This window comes from Phacochoerus africanus, chromosome 8, assembly GCF_016906955.1.
Source record: "Phacochoerus africanus isolate WHEZ1 chromosome 8, ROS_Pafr_v1, whole genome shotgun sequence".
Lineage (NCBI taxonomy): Eukaryota > Metazoa > Chordata > Mammalia > Artiodactyla > Suidae > Phacochoerus > Phacochoerus africanus.
In genome coordinates, this window is record NC_062551.1 from 72163075 (window position 1) to 72181673 (window position 18599).

General features: G+C 47.4%; 1 protein-coding gene across 5 annotated transcripts in view; it reads left to right on the forward strand.

Annotated features, from left to right (window-relative positions):
* The window catches only part of VPS13D (vacuolar protein sorting 13 homolog D), a 255497-nt gene that overhangs the window by 228164 nt on the left and 8734 nt on the right, over positions 1–18599 (forward strand). For all 5 annotated transcript variants that reach the window (XM_047791889.1, XM_047791884.1, XM_047791885.1 and 2 more), the window contains one exon: positions 11832–11963. In XM_047791889.1, coding sequence (XP_047647845.1) covers positions 11832–11963 — 132 coding nt within the window. The remainder of the gene's footprint in view (positions 1–11831; positions 11964–18599) is intronic.

The following is an 18599-nucleotide window of genomic DNA, read 5'->3' on the forward strand; positions in this document are numbered from 1 at the left end:
CCTTTTGGCAGGGCCGAGCTAGCCTTCCTAGGAAGCCCGTCTTGCCCTCTGAGCGTGTAGACCTCCTTAGCTCTTGCGTCACTGACACGGGGTCTAGGTATCTTCCCAGTTGGATTGCAAGTTGCTTGAGCACTCGCTGTTGCCTTCAGGTCCTCAGATTGCTTAACACAGCGATGATCTCAGAGGCCTTAGTAAAGAAATCTCCGTCAACAGTCATGCTGATAAGAAGTTCACTGTGTCCAGGAGAACCAGAAAGACCCAAGATCAGGTTTGGCTTTGCCACTAACCTGCTGAATGGCCTTGGACAAACTTCCTAATCCGAGGCCCGGCTTCCTCCTCCGTGACGTGCAGTGCCAGTGAAACATATCCTCTATAAGCAGTGAGGCTTAGAGAGCCAGGGAGTAGTCGCCGCTCGGTAAATGCAGCTGTAGAGACAAACTGTGTCCCTGGTGACCCAGTGCTCTTAGTCCTGCTGTCTTTTCGCCTCGAGTTGTAAGAAAGCGGGTTGAGGTGGCCACATGCTGTCCTTAGAGGCTCACATGCTCCTCTACTTCAGGACTCTTTGTTGAGTCTGAATCTGTTTTTTTCCAACATGGAGCCTTGTAATCATCCAGAGACTCAGCACGATGCCACAAGTTTAAAATACACTAATTTCTGTCTTATGCTCTGCCAGTTTTTCTTAAATGGTCAGTATGAGTGCCTGCACGCATGCATACACATGTGCGTGTATGTTCCCGCGTGCATCCGTGCATGTAAAATGCTTGGAAGAAATAAAGAAGGGGTCACATTTTGCCTGGCACAGCAGCTGACGTCTCTGGTAGCCTCGAAGCATTTTGCCAAATGGACTTAAATTGGTTTCCTTCTGTTCTATTTTTATTTTGTCATCATTTAGTATATAGGGAGCCAACTCCTTCAAATGAGACATTTTGTTATTCAAACATGTTATTTAGTTTAACTGCCACGGGCCCAGCTTCACTGACATTGAGGACTGAGAAGGAGGGTTCTGAGCCGTGGTTCTCTCATGACCCGGCCAGAGCCGTGACCCTCCAGTCTGCAGTGCACATGGACCCAGACCGAAGCAGGCTGGCAGCCAAGTGTCGTCGGCATTGTGGGCTCAACTTCTGCCCCTCCGAGCCTGCCTTCGGTGGCACTCAGCCTGCTGTGGCATGTGGCATGAGAGCACTTCTGGCCCACGTCACCCCTGTGTGCTGATTAGACAGGAATCCGCAAATCTGTTGAGTGCGTGTTTAATGTGACACAGATGTGGGACATACTGCAGATCTTTCTGCTTTACAAATTTTCAGCTTTTTGCGTTTCATCAGTGTTGCTTATTATTTACAGAATGTAACTTGAGACAGCAGAACAGATTGTAATTTTTAAAAAAGGTTTGGGGGGTGATGAGGCCGCAGGGGATCTGGGAGGAAAAAAAAAAAAATCCAGTAGTGTGGAATGTTGTTTGCTGTCCAGACCAAACAAACCAGTTTGCCAAGGGTTGATGGCCTAGGGCAACCAGTCCCATTCGTGTTCACACTGGCGGCACTTAACTATCAGGCAGCTTGACCTCCTTATCACCAAATAAAGAATCCTCTCTTGTCACCAGGTTGAATGTCATAGCACCAGGCAGAAACATACCTGTTGTTGAGGCCCTGAAGGGTATCACTTCGCTGCCAGCTCGAGTTCTGTTTCCTTCCTGCCCAAGAGAAAGGACCCCATTGAACCCAGTCCCCATTCAGACACACGGATGTTCTCTTTGCCTTATTCCTGCCCTGACTTTACACTCGGGCACTGTGACAACAGCCAGAACAGAGAAATCTCTTCTTTTGTCTAAAAACTCCAAGGTCCTCTTGAGAGCATTGGAACCATGGGCTGGAGCTGGTTCAACCCAAGTTGGAAGGGCAGGTGCTGTGTCTTGTTTGCAGAGGACAGATTCGCCCTGAGGTGGTCTTGGCTTCTGAGAAACCTCAGCCATAGGTTCAATTTGAGGACACACAATAAAAAAGCACCAGCTGATCAGAAGAAAGGTGAGGAGGAGTGGGTGACTGTGATTCCCTTAAGTTTCTAGGTCCAAAGAACCTAAAACTTGGGGCTGAAAGCATGCAAGCCATGCAGGAACCCTCCTTTGGAGAAATTCTCCTTGGAGCTCAGGCTAGCGCAGAGATCTGATCACCATGGTCAGAAGGTTCCGAGCTGCTCAAGTGCTGAGTGTCATCCCTGGACTGGAGCATCCCTAGGGAGCCAGACCCCTGAGCGTTTCCAGAGTTCACCCCCCCCCCCCCCCCCGCTCTTCTCCCTCCTGGAAAAGTGCAGGTGGTGCAAGTTCCCCCGAGGCCCCCAGGCGGCTCTTCACTGCCCCGGGAGAACATCGCCCAGGTCAGTAAGTTGCTAGTGTCCCTCCAGGATGGAATGACCAGCATTCCTGTGCCCCAGGGGTTCCTGAGTTCTTACCAGCTCCCCGCCCTTCCCCCCCGACCGGTTCTGGAGGAGGAGTTCCACGGCGGCCTGCCGTGGAACTCCTCCTCCTCCCCTCCCTGGGCTGCAGAAGCAGCAGCTCTGCCTCTCCTGCCATCGGTCCTGCCTGGCCTTTGTTCTCTTCGTCTGTTGTCTGTGTAGTGAGCACCCACTGGGTGCTGGGATGCAGCGATGCGTACAAGACAGAAAGCCCTGGCTCCTCTTAGCTTCCATTCGACTCTCGCCACACTCCCCAGGCCGTGGCTTGGTGCAGAATGCGAGGCTCCTCCCGTTCTGAAGAGGTTGCTGGCTGGAAAGAGGATGCATGCTATGTCGCTGACACTTCCAGGGCCTCAGTTTCTCCCGCTACCACCTAAAGTCTAACCTCCGGGCCTGAGATAGATCCTGGGTGCAAGGCTAAACTCTCTTTCTCATGGCAGCTGCTAATTTTCGATGCTTTCCGTTTTTGAAGTATCTTCTCTTGTTCCCTCTTTTTCCTTTTCCATCTCATCTCCACCTGATAGTAAGAGGTTGTGTAAAACTTTCAGCCTGATGAATAGGTGATCTTGAAAAAGCAAACAAATCCCAAAGCAGGCAGGCTGTCAGAGGACTGCAGCACCCACACCTGCCTGGCTTTGGTCATGGGTCAGGGTTGTGGGGGGGGTGGTAAACCACTTTGCTCCTAAATTCCATCCTCTTTTAAAAGAGATGAACTTTTGGAGAATGTGGATAACGTAGAGATTAAAAGAAGAAATGATGTAATTATTTGCCAGAAATCAATGGGAAAATAATCGGGTTTATTTCATGTAATCAGCTTGTTATCATTAGACTTTGTACTTCATAGCTACAGAATCACTTTACCAGGAATTGTGTATTTTGGCACATGGGAGCTAACTTGGGATCAGTATTTTAGAGGTGACAAGGTTAGCGAGGAGACTGACCGTGGCTTGAGTGATTCCTATACACACTGCACTCTCTGAATCAGAATGGTGTACTCAGATCATAAATGAAGCTTTGCATTTGTAGATGCCTGGTTTTTGGAGGGATATTGAAAGTTGCAAGCCACTTTATAAATACAATTTATACTATTTTTTTAAAAAACAAAGCAACCCCAGAATGCATGCACAAGCTAGGCCTTTTAGGAAATCCAGGGCCATCAGGCTGTAAGCTCAGGATAACATTATCCACTTGATTAGAATTCTGTATGAAGCGAGTCTGCCTCCCCCTCCCCCCAGCTTCACGAACAAGTAGTCTCACCCTGAGGCCGTTAGTTGACTAGGAACAAAAAGGCTCTTCATTAGCTTTGTTCTTAGAGTTGAAATCCCAATAGGCATATCTGTTGGCATTAGTCCTACCAGCTGTCACAGTTGCAATGTCATGGGGTCCCCCAAACATGTGTTAGGTTATAGGAAGCCTTGACCCCTATAAACAAGTCAGGTGTGAATCCCACTGACAGGAGAAGGCCCAGCCCAGGAAATTCCATCCCCACTGCAGGATGTCCCATTACTAAAAACTTAGCAGTGATACTAATATAATTTCTAACAATTTTATGAATCAACATCTTTCTCACATCTTCAGTTGTATTGTTGGGATTTTATGTGTCGTTACTCAGATGACTTCAGAACTCTAGGGAGGGGTAAGTAGAATTTAACCAGAAAGCAAAAGAGAAAGTTTGAAGCAGTTTCCCCGATAAGAAAACTGAGAGACAAAGACTGAATGTTAGATCCTAGCCTATCTTGGCTTCCGGCCACCCCGGCTAAGTTAAGTTAGGGCCCTTCCGGTTCACCTGTGACACCCTCTGCAGAGACCACATCATCATGGTTGTCATCAGCATCAGCAGCATTTTATTGAGCACTTATTATGAACCAGGCACTCTTATAAGCACTGTACATGTATTGGCTGCCCTACTCCTCACTGGTATCCCCATTTTATGGATGAGGAAACCAAGGTTCCAAGAGATTACACAACTTGCCATAGGTCACAGTTTGTAAATGGTGGGTCTGGGGTTCAGATCCCAGCAGCCTGGCTCCAGAGCCTGTCCTCAGCCATCACTTTGCACGGCCTCCATCCAGGCCCCCTGCTGCATTGCAGTCGCCCGTTCTGTTTATCCTCCATTAGCCTCCAGGAAGCTCCCTGGCAACTCGATTCATCCCTGTTCTTCTTAGAGGCCTGGCATGGCCCATGCTCAGGAAGAGTTCGCTGAATGGGGTGGGGATGGGGAGGCAGAGGCAGACACGAGCCGGCTCAGGGCTCTCAGTGTGCTTCCTCCGTCAGCACTTTCCCTGAGGAACCAACGGCTACTGATAGACAGTTTCTTTCTGTCCAACGTTTTTTTCCCTCCTTCTTCTCACGTGTTCAACCTCCAGACTGTCATAGTAGATGTTTGGTACAGTTTTCTTGGTTCAGGATTTAATGCAGCCAGAGCTCAGTGGTTATTAATTATTAAACCTCTGGGTGGAATATTATCTCTGAGTAGGTTCTGGAAAGTGGGATTCTGTTTGTCAGGGGACTATGGGGAAGAGTTTCTCAGGTAAACTGGGCCAGACTTTCCAGGATTCCATCCTCTGCCCGCGTCTTTGATTGCAGTCTGCGCTGAGGGGAGTAAAATGTGTTTGTGGAGAAGAGCTTTTCCACTTAGTCTCTGCAGGTGGATGCAGTCGTGAGGAAAGGGCTGCAGGTCAGAGGTCAGGCTTCTTGCCCATCCAGACACTGCGTTGCAGTGTGTCTCAAAGGAAGTTGTAACCAATTCAAATACTCCGGTGCAGAGAGCACGGTTTAGATAGATAGACTGTTGAATTCCTTTTAGAGAGCTGCCAAATGTTTGATCTGAACCATTCATCAAGAATTCTGGTATCTGGTAGCTGTCATTCATTAGCAGGTAGTATTTAAAGAGACAGCCTAATTGTTTGTGCTCGGTCGAGCACAGTACATATCAGTAAAAGATTTAATTGAAACAAAAGTCTTGGACACACACACACAAAAGTAGATGCAAGCACAATCCATCACTTTGTTGGGGTCAGGACACACAGCCCCTAAGGAAGATGGCAGTCATCAGGTGAATAAACATTCTGTTCTGCTAGGAAGTCACATGTTTGACACACACGCTTTCTCCCCATTTACTGATTGTTTTTGAACCTCGCTTGGTTGATAGACATTGGCCATGACATTCCTCAACCGACTAATATCTTCACTCAAGCTGTGCAGGGGTACGTGTATGTGTGTACAACATCTGTCTTCAACTAATAGAACTATGACATAGTTACTCATCATATACGCGAAGAACAAATAATAGCTGGCCAACTGTTAACCCTCGGGCTGAAAGGCAAGATCAACCAAGTGGAATTGGTTACATCTCCCTGGTCACCTTGTTTGGATTTATTGTTGCTTAAAGAGAATGACATGGGCTGTTTTCATTCCTCCGATCTTTGGTTTTGGCCCCCAGCGTACGTCCGACAGCAGTGGCCAGATGCAGCCGCGTTCTGCATTGATCTCCCCGACTCGGTGCGTCTCTGCAGTGTATCAGCCACTGTATCAGCAACCCCTTCCCCAGGGGGAGAGGCGTCCGTGCCGCACAGCCAACTCCCTGACATGTTCATGGAGTTCAAAGCTCCAGTTGGGTTGGTGCTGACATTTTGGATTAGCTGGTTGACTGGAAGGCCTGCTTCTTTCTATACGCTGTGAAATTTATAAACCGCAGCCGCCGAGGGCTTGAGAGGGCCGACAGCCCCGCAGCTGGCAGCAATTACGAACACCGCAGACCTCGCGCCAAACAAAGGTTCGGAGGCGGTGTTGCTGCACAGGCACTAAACAGATGCATGCTGTAAACTCCCTTTTATGTCGAGTGTCAGTGAGAGATGCTGTCGATGAATGGGAGGTGAGCGGGTGAAGTTTTGCCACCTCTTGTTTAATGACCCGTTGTCCCCAGGATCGGGGTACCAAGACCCTGCCCAAGAGGCAGCACGTCTTGACAGTGAAGGTGATGATGAGAAAAGGAGCAGAGCAAGCGGGGGAAGCCCGAGCAGGATCCAAGGATGGTCCAGCAGTGATGGGCGGGAGCAGCTTGGAAGCAGACCTTTCTGCTCTGGCACCCATGGGCAGGCTCCATGTCTGCTCCACTTTTTTAATGTATGAATACACCATACATTTTTTCAATGGATTCCTTAGGCTCTCGGTTGAAAGGAGAAGGTGGGCATGAGAAGACGGATCCTGTTTTATACCCATTTGAGCAGCAAAAATTGAAGAGACTAGACCAGCGCTTTCTAATACGCAATTTACATTTAAGTTAATTTAAATTAAAAAGTTTAAATTCAGTTCCTTAGTCACGCTAGCCACATTTCAAGTGCTCAGTAGCCACGCGGGGCCAGCGGCTATGTACTGAACAGTGCAGCCCCGGACAATACCGAGTGTTGGAAAGGACATAGATCACTAGGCTCTCTGAGATGCGGTGTTGGTGGGAGCGTAAATTGGCCCAGCCACTTTGAAAACAGTTTGAATTATCTTTGTTAGGTGAACACGTATGCCCTGTGGTCCAGCAAACACCTCCTAGATAAATACCCAAAGAAATGCTTGCCCAGGTTCCCCGGGAGACGAGTACAGGAATGTACACTGCAGCGTTTGTGATGGCTCAACCTGGAGATGATCCTTGTGTCATCAGCAGGAAGATGGATGAATGATGGTACATTCATCCAGTGGAATAATTATAAGCTGGTACAATAAATGAATTATAGCTGCACACAAAAGAATGGCTGAGTCTTAGCAATATGACTTCGAGGAGGAAGAAATGAGTCCTAGAACATAAAAAGGCAGTGCCATCCTTTTTCAAAATCCCAGAACAGTAAAAACCAGAGAATGTAACCAGGCTGTATCAGAGCATACTTTGACATGTGATAAGACTAGATGCAGAAGAAAAGTAAGGGAATGATAAATACAAGCCTCAGAGCTGGAAGAGGATCAGGGAGGGGGAGGGAAGCGCCAGAGGACCACACAGAGTCCAGTTATGGTCGAGTGGGGTTTCTGTGCTAGGAATAGTGGTTTCACAGATGTTTGTTCTGTCATTTAAAATAACTAAAAGGCCAATGATGGTCGTGACCCCTGAACTGAGGATAATGATGAGTCTAGTCCTAAAGCCCAGTTTAAAGCCAAAAGGAACAGAGTGCTTTCCTTCCAGATGCTCAGAGGTTCACTGGAACACACATGAAAGCCACTTCAGAACGGTCACTTGAAAGTGGACACACCACTTTACTGCATCACAGAGTGAAGAAATTTAGGATTGCCGTCACATAGAGTCAGACTGCTTTCAAAAGCCTATTTGAAGTTTTAGTTCCATCATCCGTATGTGAAGAAAACAGGTCCCTCACGCAGTGGTGTGCTCTGAAGTGCATCACTTTTAAACTCTTTGCTGGCTTCAATTTGGGATGAAACTTCTTCGCCTATAATGGTTTTAACCCCCACACGCCCCAACCTCCCAACTTGGACTTCAGAAGTTCACATTTTAGTTGAGTTTTGGAGAACTCACAGTCTTTTAAGTACCAACAATGATAAGGCAGTAGGAGATTGTGGGAAGAATTCCTTCAGTCCAATTCTGTTTCTAGTAAGATATACCTAAATCACTCCTTGTAGAAGCAGTCCCCATATTTATAAGACTACAAGAAACAGCAAGGTCCTACTGTATAACACAGAGAACTATATCCAGTACCCTGTGATAAACCATTATGAAGAAGAATGCATAGGTATAACTGAGTGGCTTCGTACTCAGCAGAAATTAATACAACATTGGAAATAAACTGTACTTCAATTAAAAAAAAAAAAAAAGGGATGGAGTTTCTGTTGTGGCTCAGCAGAAACGAATCCAACTAGGAACCATGAGGTTGTGGGTTGGGTCCCTGGCCTCGCTCAGTGGGTTCAGGATCCGGCATTGCCATGAGCTGTGATGTGGGTCAGAAGATGTGGCTCAGATCCGGAGTTGCTGTGGCTTTGGCGTAGGTCGGTGGCTACAGCTCCGATTAGACCCCTGGCCTGGGAACCTCTATATGCCATGGGTGCAGCCCTAAAAGGACAAAAAGACAAAAAAAGAAAAAAAGACTATAAGAGAGATGGCATTTCCTTTTATGGTACAATCGAGCTTTCTCTCCTGGGTCTGTGTGACCAATGAGCCTTGAAGGCCACAGTGAGCTCCCCCGGGCAGCAGGACCTGACCACCGCATCCAACTTTCGCTTGGTGTGTGATCAGTCATGGAGCGAGGACCCTGGAAATGGGAAGATGGTCTGCAGCCTCTTGGGAAGACAGACGAGAAACTCGATGAATAGGCAGTGCATGCCCAGGAAGGAAGAGCTCTGCTTCTGTATTCCCTGCTTCTGGGTGGGTTTACAGATTGCAGGTTAGAAGATAATGCATTAAGAGCGAAGATGAGATTGGATCACGAACTTTTTTGGGGAAAGTCTGGAGGGAGGCCACTGAGTCAAGAAACAGCTGTATGCACCAGGGAGCTCTTGATAATGTGCCAGTGTGGGCCACGCTGACTTATAGTCGCAGCAACTCTGTAGTTGTTCCAGGATGCGGGACCCAAGAGCTCAGGTCCAGAAACTGGTCCTTGGCTGCTCTGGCTCCCTTGGATCTCACCAGAGGAGGTAGGACTCTTACTCAGCTTTCTCCTACTTGGTAGCGTTCCCCCCCCCCCCCCCCCCGTTTTGGTTGCTAACGAAGATGATTTCTTTTAAGGAAAGTATGTGTCAACAGAGATGTTAATGTCTTGTCTTGGCCTTCATGCCCCATCCTTTGTTTTGATCAGTGGACTGGACAGACACACCCTTGACCTTTCTGTCCAGAAGTTGGGATTTTAGCTGGTTCACATTTTTCTTTAACTTTGTTGACTTTCCAAGTCCAGAATCTGTCATCTGTAATCTCTCCACCAAAGTTTGCGTGTCACCATTCCTTCTTAGCTCAATAGTCCAATGGTCTGTGTATCGCCAACCCCCTCCCCCATCCCTCACCAAATACCTCCGTTCATTTATTCAACTCATATTTATTGCTCCTCTACCATGAACCCAGCAGCAAATGAAACAAAGTCCCTCTTCTCATGGAGCTTACATTCCAGATGGGGAGCCAAGCAATAAGCAAATATTTTATCTAAAATATTTGGGATGTGAAGCAAATGTGTTTCGAGCTCATGACCAGTTTCATCTAACTTGTTTTTGAAAGGATCATTCTCACTGCTGTGAGAAGAACAGATAGGCGTGGAAACAGAATAAGTTGTAAGATGATTGTAACAGGCCAGCACAAATCCAGAGATCATTCGTTAGTCGTGAGAAGAATGGAGAAGTCAGTGGATTGGGGGTGTATGTGGGCGAACCCCCCAATAGGTTGGGGAAGACGTGGGGAGAAGAGGCAGAATGAAACTGTATATTGAGGACGAGGAGGGGGCAGACCTGGGGGGCTCGGGGCTCCTGCTGCCATGCCCCAGTCTCTTCCGAGAGCTTTAGGGCTGACGGAACAGTAGGACTGTCTTGAGGAAAAGATGCTCTTTGGTCTGTCCTGGGTAGATGTTTCCCTGGGCACAGAGATAAGAACAGGACTCACCTCCTTGGAAAAGTACACGACCCTCCATCCCCTAGTTCTTAAAACAGCAGTTGTCAGGCTTCTCCGAGAGGGATTAACAGCAGATCCCCTCACTGCCCTCCCTACTTCCAGCCAGTCGTTGGGGTCTCAAAAGCCAGCAGGGGAGTTCCCATCGTGGCGCAGTGGTTAACGAATCCGACTAGGAACCGTGAGGTTGCGGGTTCGATCCCTGCCCTTGCTCAGTGGGTTAAGGATCTGGCATTGCCCTGAGCTGTGGTGTAGGTTGCAGACACGGCTCGGATCCCGCATTGCTGTGGCTCTGGCGTAGGCTGGCAGCTACAGCTCTGATTTGACCCCTAGCCTGGGAACCTCCATATGCTGCGGGAGCGGCCCAAGAAATGGAAAAAAAAAAAAAAAAAAAAAAAGTCAAAAGCCAGCAGGACCTGAGTCCTGGAGAAGGAATTGAGACTGCACAGCAGGAGTGGGCGACTAGATGATAGCAATAAAATGGTTTTTTTACCCAGTCCCTTAGCACAGATTGCCAAGACTTCTTTTTAGTCTTACTTGAAGAGCACAACAAGTAGTACTGGAGGCATCCTTACTACTGAACTTTTAAAAAAAAAATCATCCCTGGATTTCTGGGTTTCCAGCTCATGGCAGACGTTACCCAGGCCCGAGACTTGGGAGAGCCTGGCCTGATAGGCCAAGTGCTGACGTGGGTCCAGGAGGGCTCTGAGTCGTCCCAGTTTTGCAGCTAATCCACCCTGTGGCCTGTGCCACGTTTCTGACTGTTTCTGTGCATATTTCTACCCTGAAATGCCCCCAGGCCCCATCTGCCCCTGCAGGTAAGTCTCCATACTGCTGTGAGCACCCGACTCTGGCTGCTGATTCCGGGTGTGAGCCTGGCCATCGCTTTTAGATGTGTCTAGAGAGGGTGTTTTGCTTCAGTGGAATCCAGGAACAAATAATGAAAAGTACACCAAGTACAAGGCCTGGGACAGACCAGGCACACTCTTATCAGTCATCTGAAATATGCACAGCCTTTCCAAAACAAATATGGACTCCTGTTTCTAGGAAAACACCAAAAAGTACTTATCCATTACCCTGTATATGGTTTGTGGAAAAAGACAACACCAGCCTACCCTGAAAGCCATAGCAAAGCAGATTCCTTTGGGCAGCCGACAGCTGCGGGCCACGGCTTAGAGCCTCTGCAGCATCCCAGGCTGTGGCCTGGGACCCGTCCAGAGAGCCTTCTTCTCCCTCCCCTGATTCTGTGCCCCTCATCCTACACCCAGGCAGCTGAGCTCATCCTGGAAGGAGTGGAGACGCTCTGTGTGTGCTTACTAATGCCCAGCATCCTTCCCTCTTCCTCCCGACCCTTTACAAACCCAGAGGTGCCTCTCCCAAAGGCATTCCTAGAAAATAAAGTGTGGCCACCTGCAAGTCCAGTGGTAGGAACAAGGACAAGAGCCACCGTTGGTGGGCAGCCCACCTCTGTCAGCACGGGCTGGATGGGCAAGATTTTATTTGACCTCACAGCACTCCTGTGAGGCAGGTGTCATCACCCTGTTTACAGAGAAAACTGGAACCAAGGGTTGAAGACGCTAACTGACGTGTCCATGGTCACACGGCTGGAAAATGGCAAAGGCCAGATTCCCGTTCACAGCCGGAGTCCTTGATCACTTTCTTACCGTGTGCTTTAAATCCGGTCACCAGCTTTAGAGTATGTCCTATGTCAGGTGTGCTTTCGTCTCACACGAGGAGGGACGGGAAAAGGCTTTAACGCTAAGCCCTCACCTCTTTGCTTTTTGTCCCTCTCCTCACCTAGGACTCAAGCCCAGAGGGTCCGGAAGCCGCGCTGCTGCACCGGGCCCCAGGGCCTGCTGCCCCGCTACTCCGAGAGCCAGGCAGAAGGCCAGGAGCAGCTCTTCAAACTCACAGACAACATACAAGATGAATTGTAAGTCGGAGCCACAGGAAACCAGGGCCTTGGGTTCACCAAGTTGTATTTGCTGTCTTTGAGTCTGAGAAGTTTCTGTCTGATCCAGGTATCATCATGACTTTCAGACCTTGGAAATGGGCCCAGATTCCTCAGCCCAATTGTTTTATGGATTTAGATGGAACAGTGATTCTCAAACTGAGCTCCATAGCAGGATCTTAATGTTGGCAGTCTCCTAATTAGTTCAAAGAGAGAAGAGAAAAGGTTCTCACTCTCTAAAGGGTTTTTGCCCTGTAAAATTTTCCTGAACTCTGGTGTTCTGTTGTTTGCTGGTAAAACAAAACAGGTAAACAAATAACAAACAACCGGTTCCTGAGAATTTTGGAAATGCAGTTTCCTTAAGTTTGTTTTGTTACTCTTTGAATGTGGAGGCTTAGATACTTGGGATCTTGTTGTATTTTCAATTAGTGAAGTTTTTCCTAGCTGATGTGGTAGAATTCAGTATATCACTATTTTAGGATAGCCTACAGAGACCCTTTTAGCGTAAAATGCTCTGTAACCTAAATAGATGTTAGAACCACTAGGCCAGAGAAGGCAATTCATTATGGCTGATAAACAGCAAGATGCTAGTGTAATTTCTTTCACTGCTTATATAGCTCCTTTAAAATAAAGCAAGCTAGAGAGGGTTCAGAGGCCCATGAATGTGTTTTGGTTGGTGGAGGAGTATCTGCAGTAGAGCTTAGCTCTGAGAATAGCCCTCGGCGCAAAGGGTAGACACAGTGTTAAGCTGACCTCACCTGTTAGTATTCGAATGGGGCTGTCAAAAGCTGAATCTCTAATTCATTTGGTGCTTGCTGCATAGGATGACATCTTCCTGGAGACTCCCTGCAGTGTTTCTGGAAAGTCTCTTAACGATGTCCTAGTCAGCTCAACCTGCTGTAATGAAATGCCATAGGCTAAGTGGCTTAACCAAAAATTACTTCTCATCGTCTTGAGACTGGGAATTCCAAGATCAGGGCACCAGCTGATTTGGTTCCTGGCGAAAGCTCTCCTCCTGGCTTGCAGGCCGCCTTCTGGCTGGATCCTCACGTGAGCAAGATCTCTGGTGTCTCCTCTAAGGACACTAATCCTGTGGCCTCATGGCCCCACCCTTATGACCTCACGTGACCTCAGTCAGTCCCTTACTTCAGATAGTCACACTGGGGTGAGGGCTTCAACAGGGAATTTGGGGCGGGGGGGGTATAATTCTGCCCAGAGCATATATCTGTCTGCTCTCTTTGTCTCTGGCCATGAATCCAATACCCAGGATCACCAGCACTTCACTTCAGGGAGGACTTTATGTTCCTGGCCGCCTTGGGCTAAGGATTGCTGCCGTGGCCACCCTTTATACTACTCTGTTGATGAAACTTTCAGCCTCTGGATCAGAAGCCCAGAGAGTCGTTCCTCAGGTCCAGCAAGGCCTGGTGCAGAGTCTGCTAGAATGGCAGCTTGACGAGGGCTGGACTTTTTCTCTGTTCCACTCACTGAAGAATCCTCAGTACATGGAACAGTGCCTGGCACATACTAGGCACTCAGCGAACATTTGTTGAATGAATGATTGTTGGATAGTTACCGTACATTGTACTTTTAATTTTCTCCCCGACTCACCCTATTCAAGGCGAACCATCTCTGGTCCTTGTGAAATTCATTTTCAATCAAATGGCATATGCCAAAAACCCAGGGAGAAGCTGTGTAGCACAGCTCCCAGTGGAATGGCCTGCATTGAAAACAGAGCCATGGAAAGCTGAGAGCTGGGATCAAAATGAAGTCCGTAAAAAAGAGTTCATGAAACTCTTGAAGTTCGTATGAACATGGAAGAGATACTGGCATGAGGGACTTTTGATGCTAAAGATGAAAACCATGTGACTCTACCCAAGTTAGTGGGTTCAATCTTGCCAGCGAATGTGGAAGGGGACCCGTGACCACGGCCTTCCCCACGGAACAGCGAAGAAGTCACCGGGAAACCTGGCAAATGGTTCTCCGAAGTAACCTCGGGTTGTCAGGCTGGGTCCTCACGGCGACGTGAGCACTGGGTCTTGGTCATTTGCAAGAACGAGGTTCTCAGGAAAAGCGCAGGAGTGCCATGTTATACCTCTGACTTTTATCCTAGAGTTGTAATTAAAAACATGTTTACAGACCTAATTATTTGCATATTTTCCTGCAGAGTTAACCCCTTAAAAGGACTTTAATACCTTGCTCTACTGTTCTAACTAAATGTTTCCACATTTTTTTCCAGTTAGACTCACTGTTTCACTTCAGGAAAATACTGTGTAATTACTTCCTGATGTAGTGAAAACCCCACAAAGTCCCCGGTGCCATGGTTACTTCAACTTTGTTCTCCCAGATCAAGTTGCATTTAATTTTTTATTTTATTTAATTAATTAATATTCAAAAGATAGCTACTGACATATGATTTAAAGTCTGGCCAGCTGAAAAGGCTTCCGTTTCAAATGAATCAAATATTTCTCTGATATGTTGCAAAATGGCCCTGGCTTTCCATTTTTCTTAATTTGGGCTCTAAAATAGTATCCTGATAAGATGATATTAAAGTGGAATTTGTCCTATTTGACTAAATTAATAATTTTCTTGGAGTTCCCGTCGTGGCGCAGTGGTTAATGAATCCGACTAGGAACCATGAGGTTGCGGGTTCGGTCCCTGCCCTTGCTCAGTGGGTTAACGATCCGGTGTTGCCGTTAGCTGTGGTGTAGGTTGCAGACGCGGCTCGGATCCCGCGTTGCTGTGGCTCTGGCGTAGGCCGGTGGCTACAGCTCCGATTCAACCCCTAGCCTGGGAACCTCCATATGCCGCGGAGCGGCCCAAGAAATAGCAACAACAACAACAACAACAAAAAGACCAAAAAATAATAATAATAATAATAATTTTCTCTAAAACTAGTGTCTAAGCTGTAGCTGGAAACCTCATTTTCCCTAAAAAAAGAAAAAATTACCTGTTTTATTTCTAATACACCATCACAGACCAAGCTACATACTGGCCATGTAAGCACTAGAGCGGCATCTTACCTTTCCAGAAAAGTCGCTTATGCATATGGCCTAAGTAGCTGCCCTAACATACTCCTTACTTGACACCTAGATTATATTTTTTAAATGTAGTTTTAGGAAATTACGTTTATGAGGGTTTTTTAAAGATGTTATTTAATGCTTTAATAAAGGAGCTTTTAGGGGGAGTTCCCATCGTGGCTCAGTGGTTAACAAACCCAACTAGGATCCATGAAGACATGGATTTGATCCCTGGCCTTGCTCAGTGGGTTAAGGATCTGGCATTGCCGTGAGCTGTGGTGTAGGTCACAGACATGGCTCAGATCCTTAGTTACTGCAGCTGTGACCTTTCATATGCCGTGAGCATGGCCCTAAAAAGACAAAAGACAAAAAAAAAAAAAAGCAGCAGCTTCTAGGGCGTTCTGCTGTGGCGCAGTGGGTTGGGAATCTGACTGCAGTGTGTGGGTTGCTGCAGAAGTATGGGTTTAATCCCCCACCCAGCGCAGTGGCTTAAAGGAGCCAGCATTGTTGCAGTTCAATCCCTGGCTTGGGAACTTCCATATGCCATGGGTGAGGCCATTTAAAAAAGTACTCTATCAAAATTTTAAGTAATTTTTTTTTTTTTTTTGCTTTTTGGGGCTGCACCTGAAGCATATGGAGGTTCCCAGCCTAGGGGTCCAGTCAGAGCTACAGCTGCCGGCCTACACCACAGCCATAGCAACACAGGATCCCTAACCCACTGAGCAAGGCCAGGGATTGAACCCACAACCTCCTAGTTGGATTCATTTCCCCTGCTCCACAATGGGAACTCCTTAAGTAATATTTGCATAAGTGTATTTACACAGAATTGATTTCCCATGTCAACCTAAGTGTTTTATTTTATACATTTAAAAGGAGCATTATTCTTAGAAAGGATCATGGGTCTCCCCAGAATGCCATAGTGGGAGTCCTGGATCCACAAAAAGTTCAGAGCTCCTGTTCTAATTGCAAATTGGGAGCCTTTTTAGATGTTTGAAAATTTTAATTATTAATTATTTTTTAGTATTGTGACTGTGCTGACAAGAGAGCTAATCCTTTAGAGAAATATGCTGGTATATTTACAGATAAAAGGAAAAGGGATGAATTACCAGCAACAGCTAAAAACCCTTGAGGGGCAGCAAGACCTGGGAAGTGGCTCCACATGGCAGGGTTCCTGTGCGAGACCTTGAAGGTGGTGTTTGCCTTTTGGCAAAACTTGAAGGTCACCACTGTGAGACCACTTGAGTCTAGTCAGTATCTTGGAAGATCCCATTGGGTTCCTGGGTCACTGGATCTCAGCTGAGCCGGGCAGGTCCCCGGTCCCTTTGGGTTACGCACTGTTTCCATCTTTTGGAGGCTACTCCCCTCTTTTTCTTTTGTCTTTGTTGAGATCTTTTTTTCTTAACATGGAAAAGTATGAAAAGGAAAATAAAAATAGCCTATAAATCCACCAGCCAGATTAGTCCTTTCTCTTTCTGATGGAATAAACTCATGTGCACAGTTAGCAAAATTCAGAGTACAGAAAGAAAGAAAATCAAAAGTAAAATTCTCCCTTCTTGCCCCCTTTGTAAACATACCGTTTGCGGTATTTTGTATCTTGTCTATCCTTGAGAAATTGCAGCTAGAGATAGAAATCAGAATTTTTTTCTGAGCATGGGTTGATTCTATTTCTTTTATTTTTTGACCACCCGTGGCATGTGAAAGTTCCTGAGCCAGGGGTCAAACTGAAGCCCCAGCGGTGTCCTTAACCACTACCACGAAGGCATTCCTTTAGCTGATCCTAATAGCATATCATTGTAAATAAAAACCTTAAAGTAACATTTGTAGTCTCAAAACAAAAGCAAAAGACCCGAACTTTTGAGGAGTGGGATAGAATCTATTGGCTTCCATTTTCTAAACCAGGAAATATTCTCTTAATAAACACTGACCCTTGGGAAATTGGACGTTCTTCCATAGACCCGTAAATGACAACTTTCATTTGGTCATTTATCTGGCTCTTCAGAGAAGAGCTAATGGCGTGTCTTTGCTGTTCCCTTGAAGGTCACACAACCTCGTACATCAGCTGCATTTTAGCTAAAAAGAGAAGAAGGGGAGTTCCCGTCGTGGCTCAGTGGTTAGCGAATCCGACTAGGAATCATGAGGTTGCAGGTTTGATCCCTGGCCTCGATCAGTGGGTTGGGGATCCGGCGTTGCCGTGAGCTGTGGTGTAGGTTGCAGACGCGGCTCGGATCCCGCGTTGCTGTGGCTCTGGCGTAGGCTGGTGGCTACAGCTCCTATTCGACCCCTAGCCTGGGAACCTCCATATGCCGAGGGAGCGGCCCTAGAAATGGCAGAAAGACAAAAAAAAAAAAAGAAGAAGAAGAAGGAAGGGGTGAGAGAGAGGAAGGAAAGAAAAGAGAAGGCAGGGAGGAAGGAACATTGATGGCTTGCTAAATCTTTAATAAGATAAATGAAAACTTCCGGGAGAATTTTTTTAACTTTACCACTGGGTGAAATAAACACCCAACACCCAAAGTCACTTGTGCCCTGGTAAATTCCACTGGACCCCGCAACATAAATGCATTGCTATTTTCTGAGACTACCTAACCCATGAACTTACTGAATCCTGCTCTGTGCCAGGACAGGTTCACGGTCTAGCAGGGGAAGCAGGCTATGTTACTAACCATCTGTAAACATGTGATTGCTTTAAAAATATGTGTTCGGAGCCCACGAGGGCAAGTGATTGATTTGTGCCTGGAGAGTGAGGGAAGGCTATGGATAATTGAGCTGGTCCTGCAGGATGAGGAGGTAGAAGCCAAGGAGAGAGGAGAGGGAGGCGTGGCCTCAGAGAAAAGTTCGGGCAAAGGGTGGAGGCGGGAGTGTTAGCGACATTTCCGGAGGGTGGCAGGTTAGTCGGGGGTGGTGGCAGCACGCATGTGCGGGGGGAATGGGGGTCGGAAAGGTGGGTTCCGAGGCCAGGTTTGCACACTCAGTGTACAACCCTGGTAGCAGCGGTGAGATTTTTGCAGAGGCTCCCCCTCAAAATGACATGAAAAATGTAACCTTGACAGTAGCAGAGAGATGGATCAGAGCTGCAGGGACCGCAGGCAGGAAAGTAGATAGGAGGCCCCCGGAGTGGTCCAGGTCTGACCTGGGATGGTCTCAGGTGGCCAGGCCTGAGGGCAGGATGATGGTGAGGAGGAGGAGGGGACCAGAAAGTGCAGCAGAAAGGTGCTCAGTACAGGCGGAGTGAAGAGCCGGCTGGAGCTGAAGGTGCCGGAGGAGCAGATTCGAGAGGCGGTGCTGGGTGTGAGGGACCCTGGGGATGCGTGTGCCGAGACACTCTGCAGGACACCGGGCTCGCAGATGTGGGGTCACGCATGGACTTGGAGGGGTGACAGCAGGGGAGGAGTCTGTTCTAGAAAGGGGCTCTTCTGATTTTGAAATGTCTACAGAGTGCAAAAAATATAGATATATAAAATAATAAAGCAAAAAATAAAAGAGTGGGAGGAAAAAAAGCAATCAGATTAAAAGAAAGGGGTCGTTGAGGAGTCCCCATTCTGGCTAAGCAGGTTAAGGGCCTGACATAGTCTCCGTGGGGCTGTCGGTTCAATCCCTGGCCTCG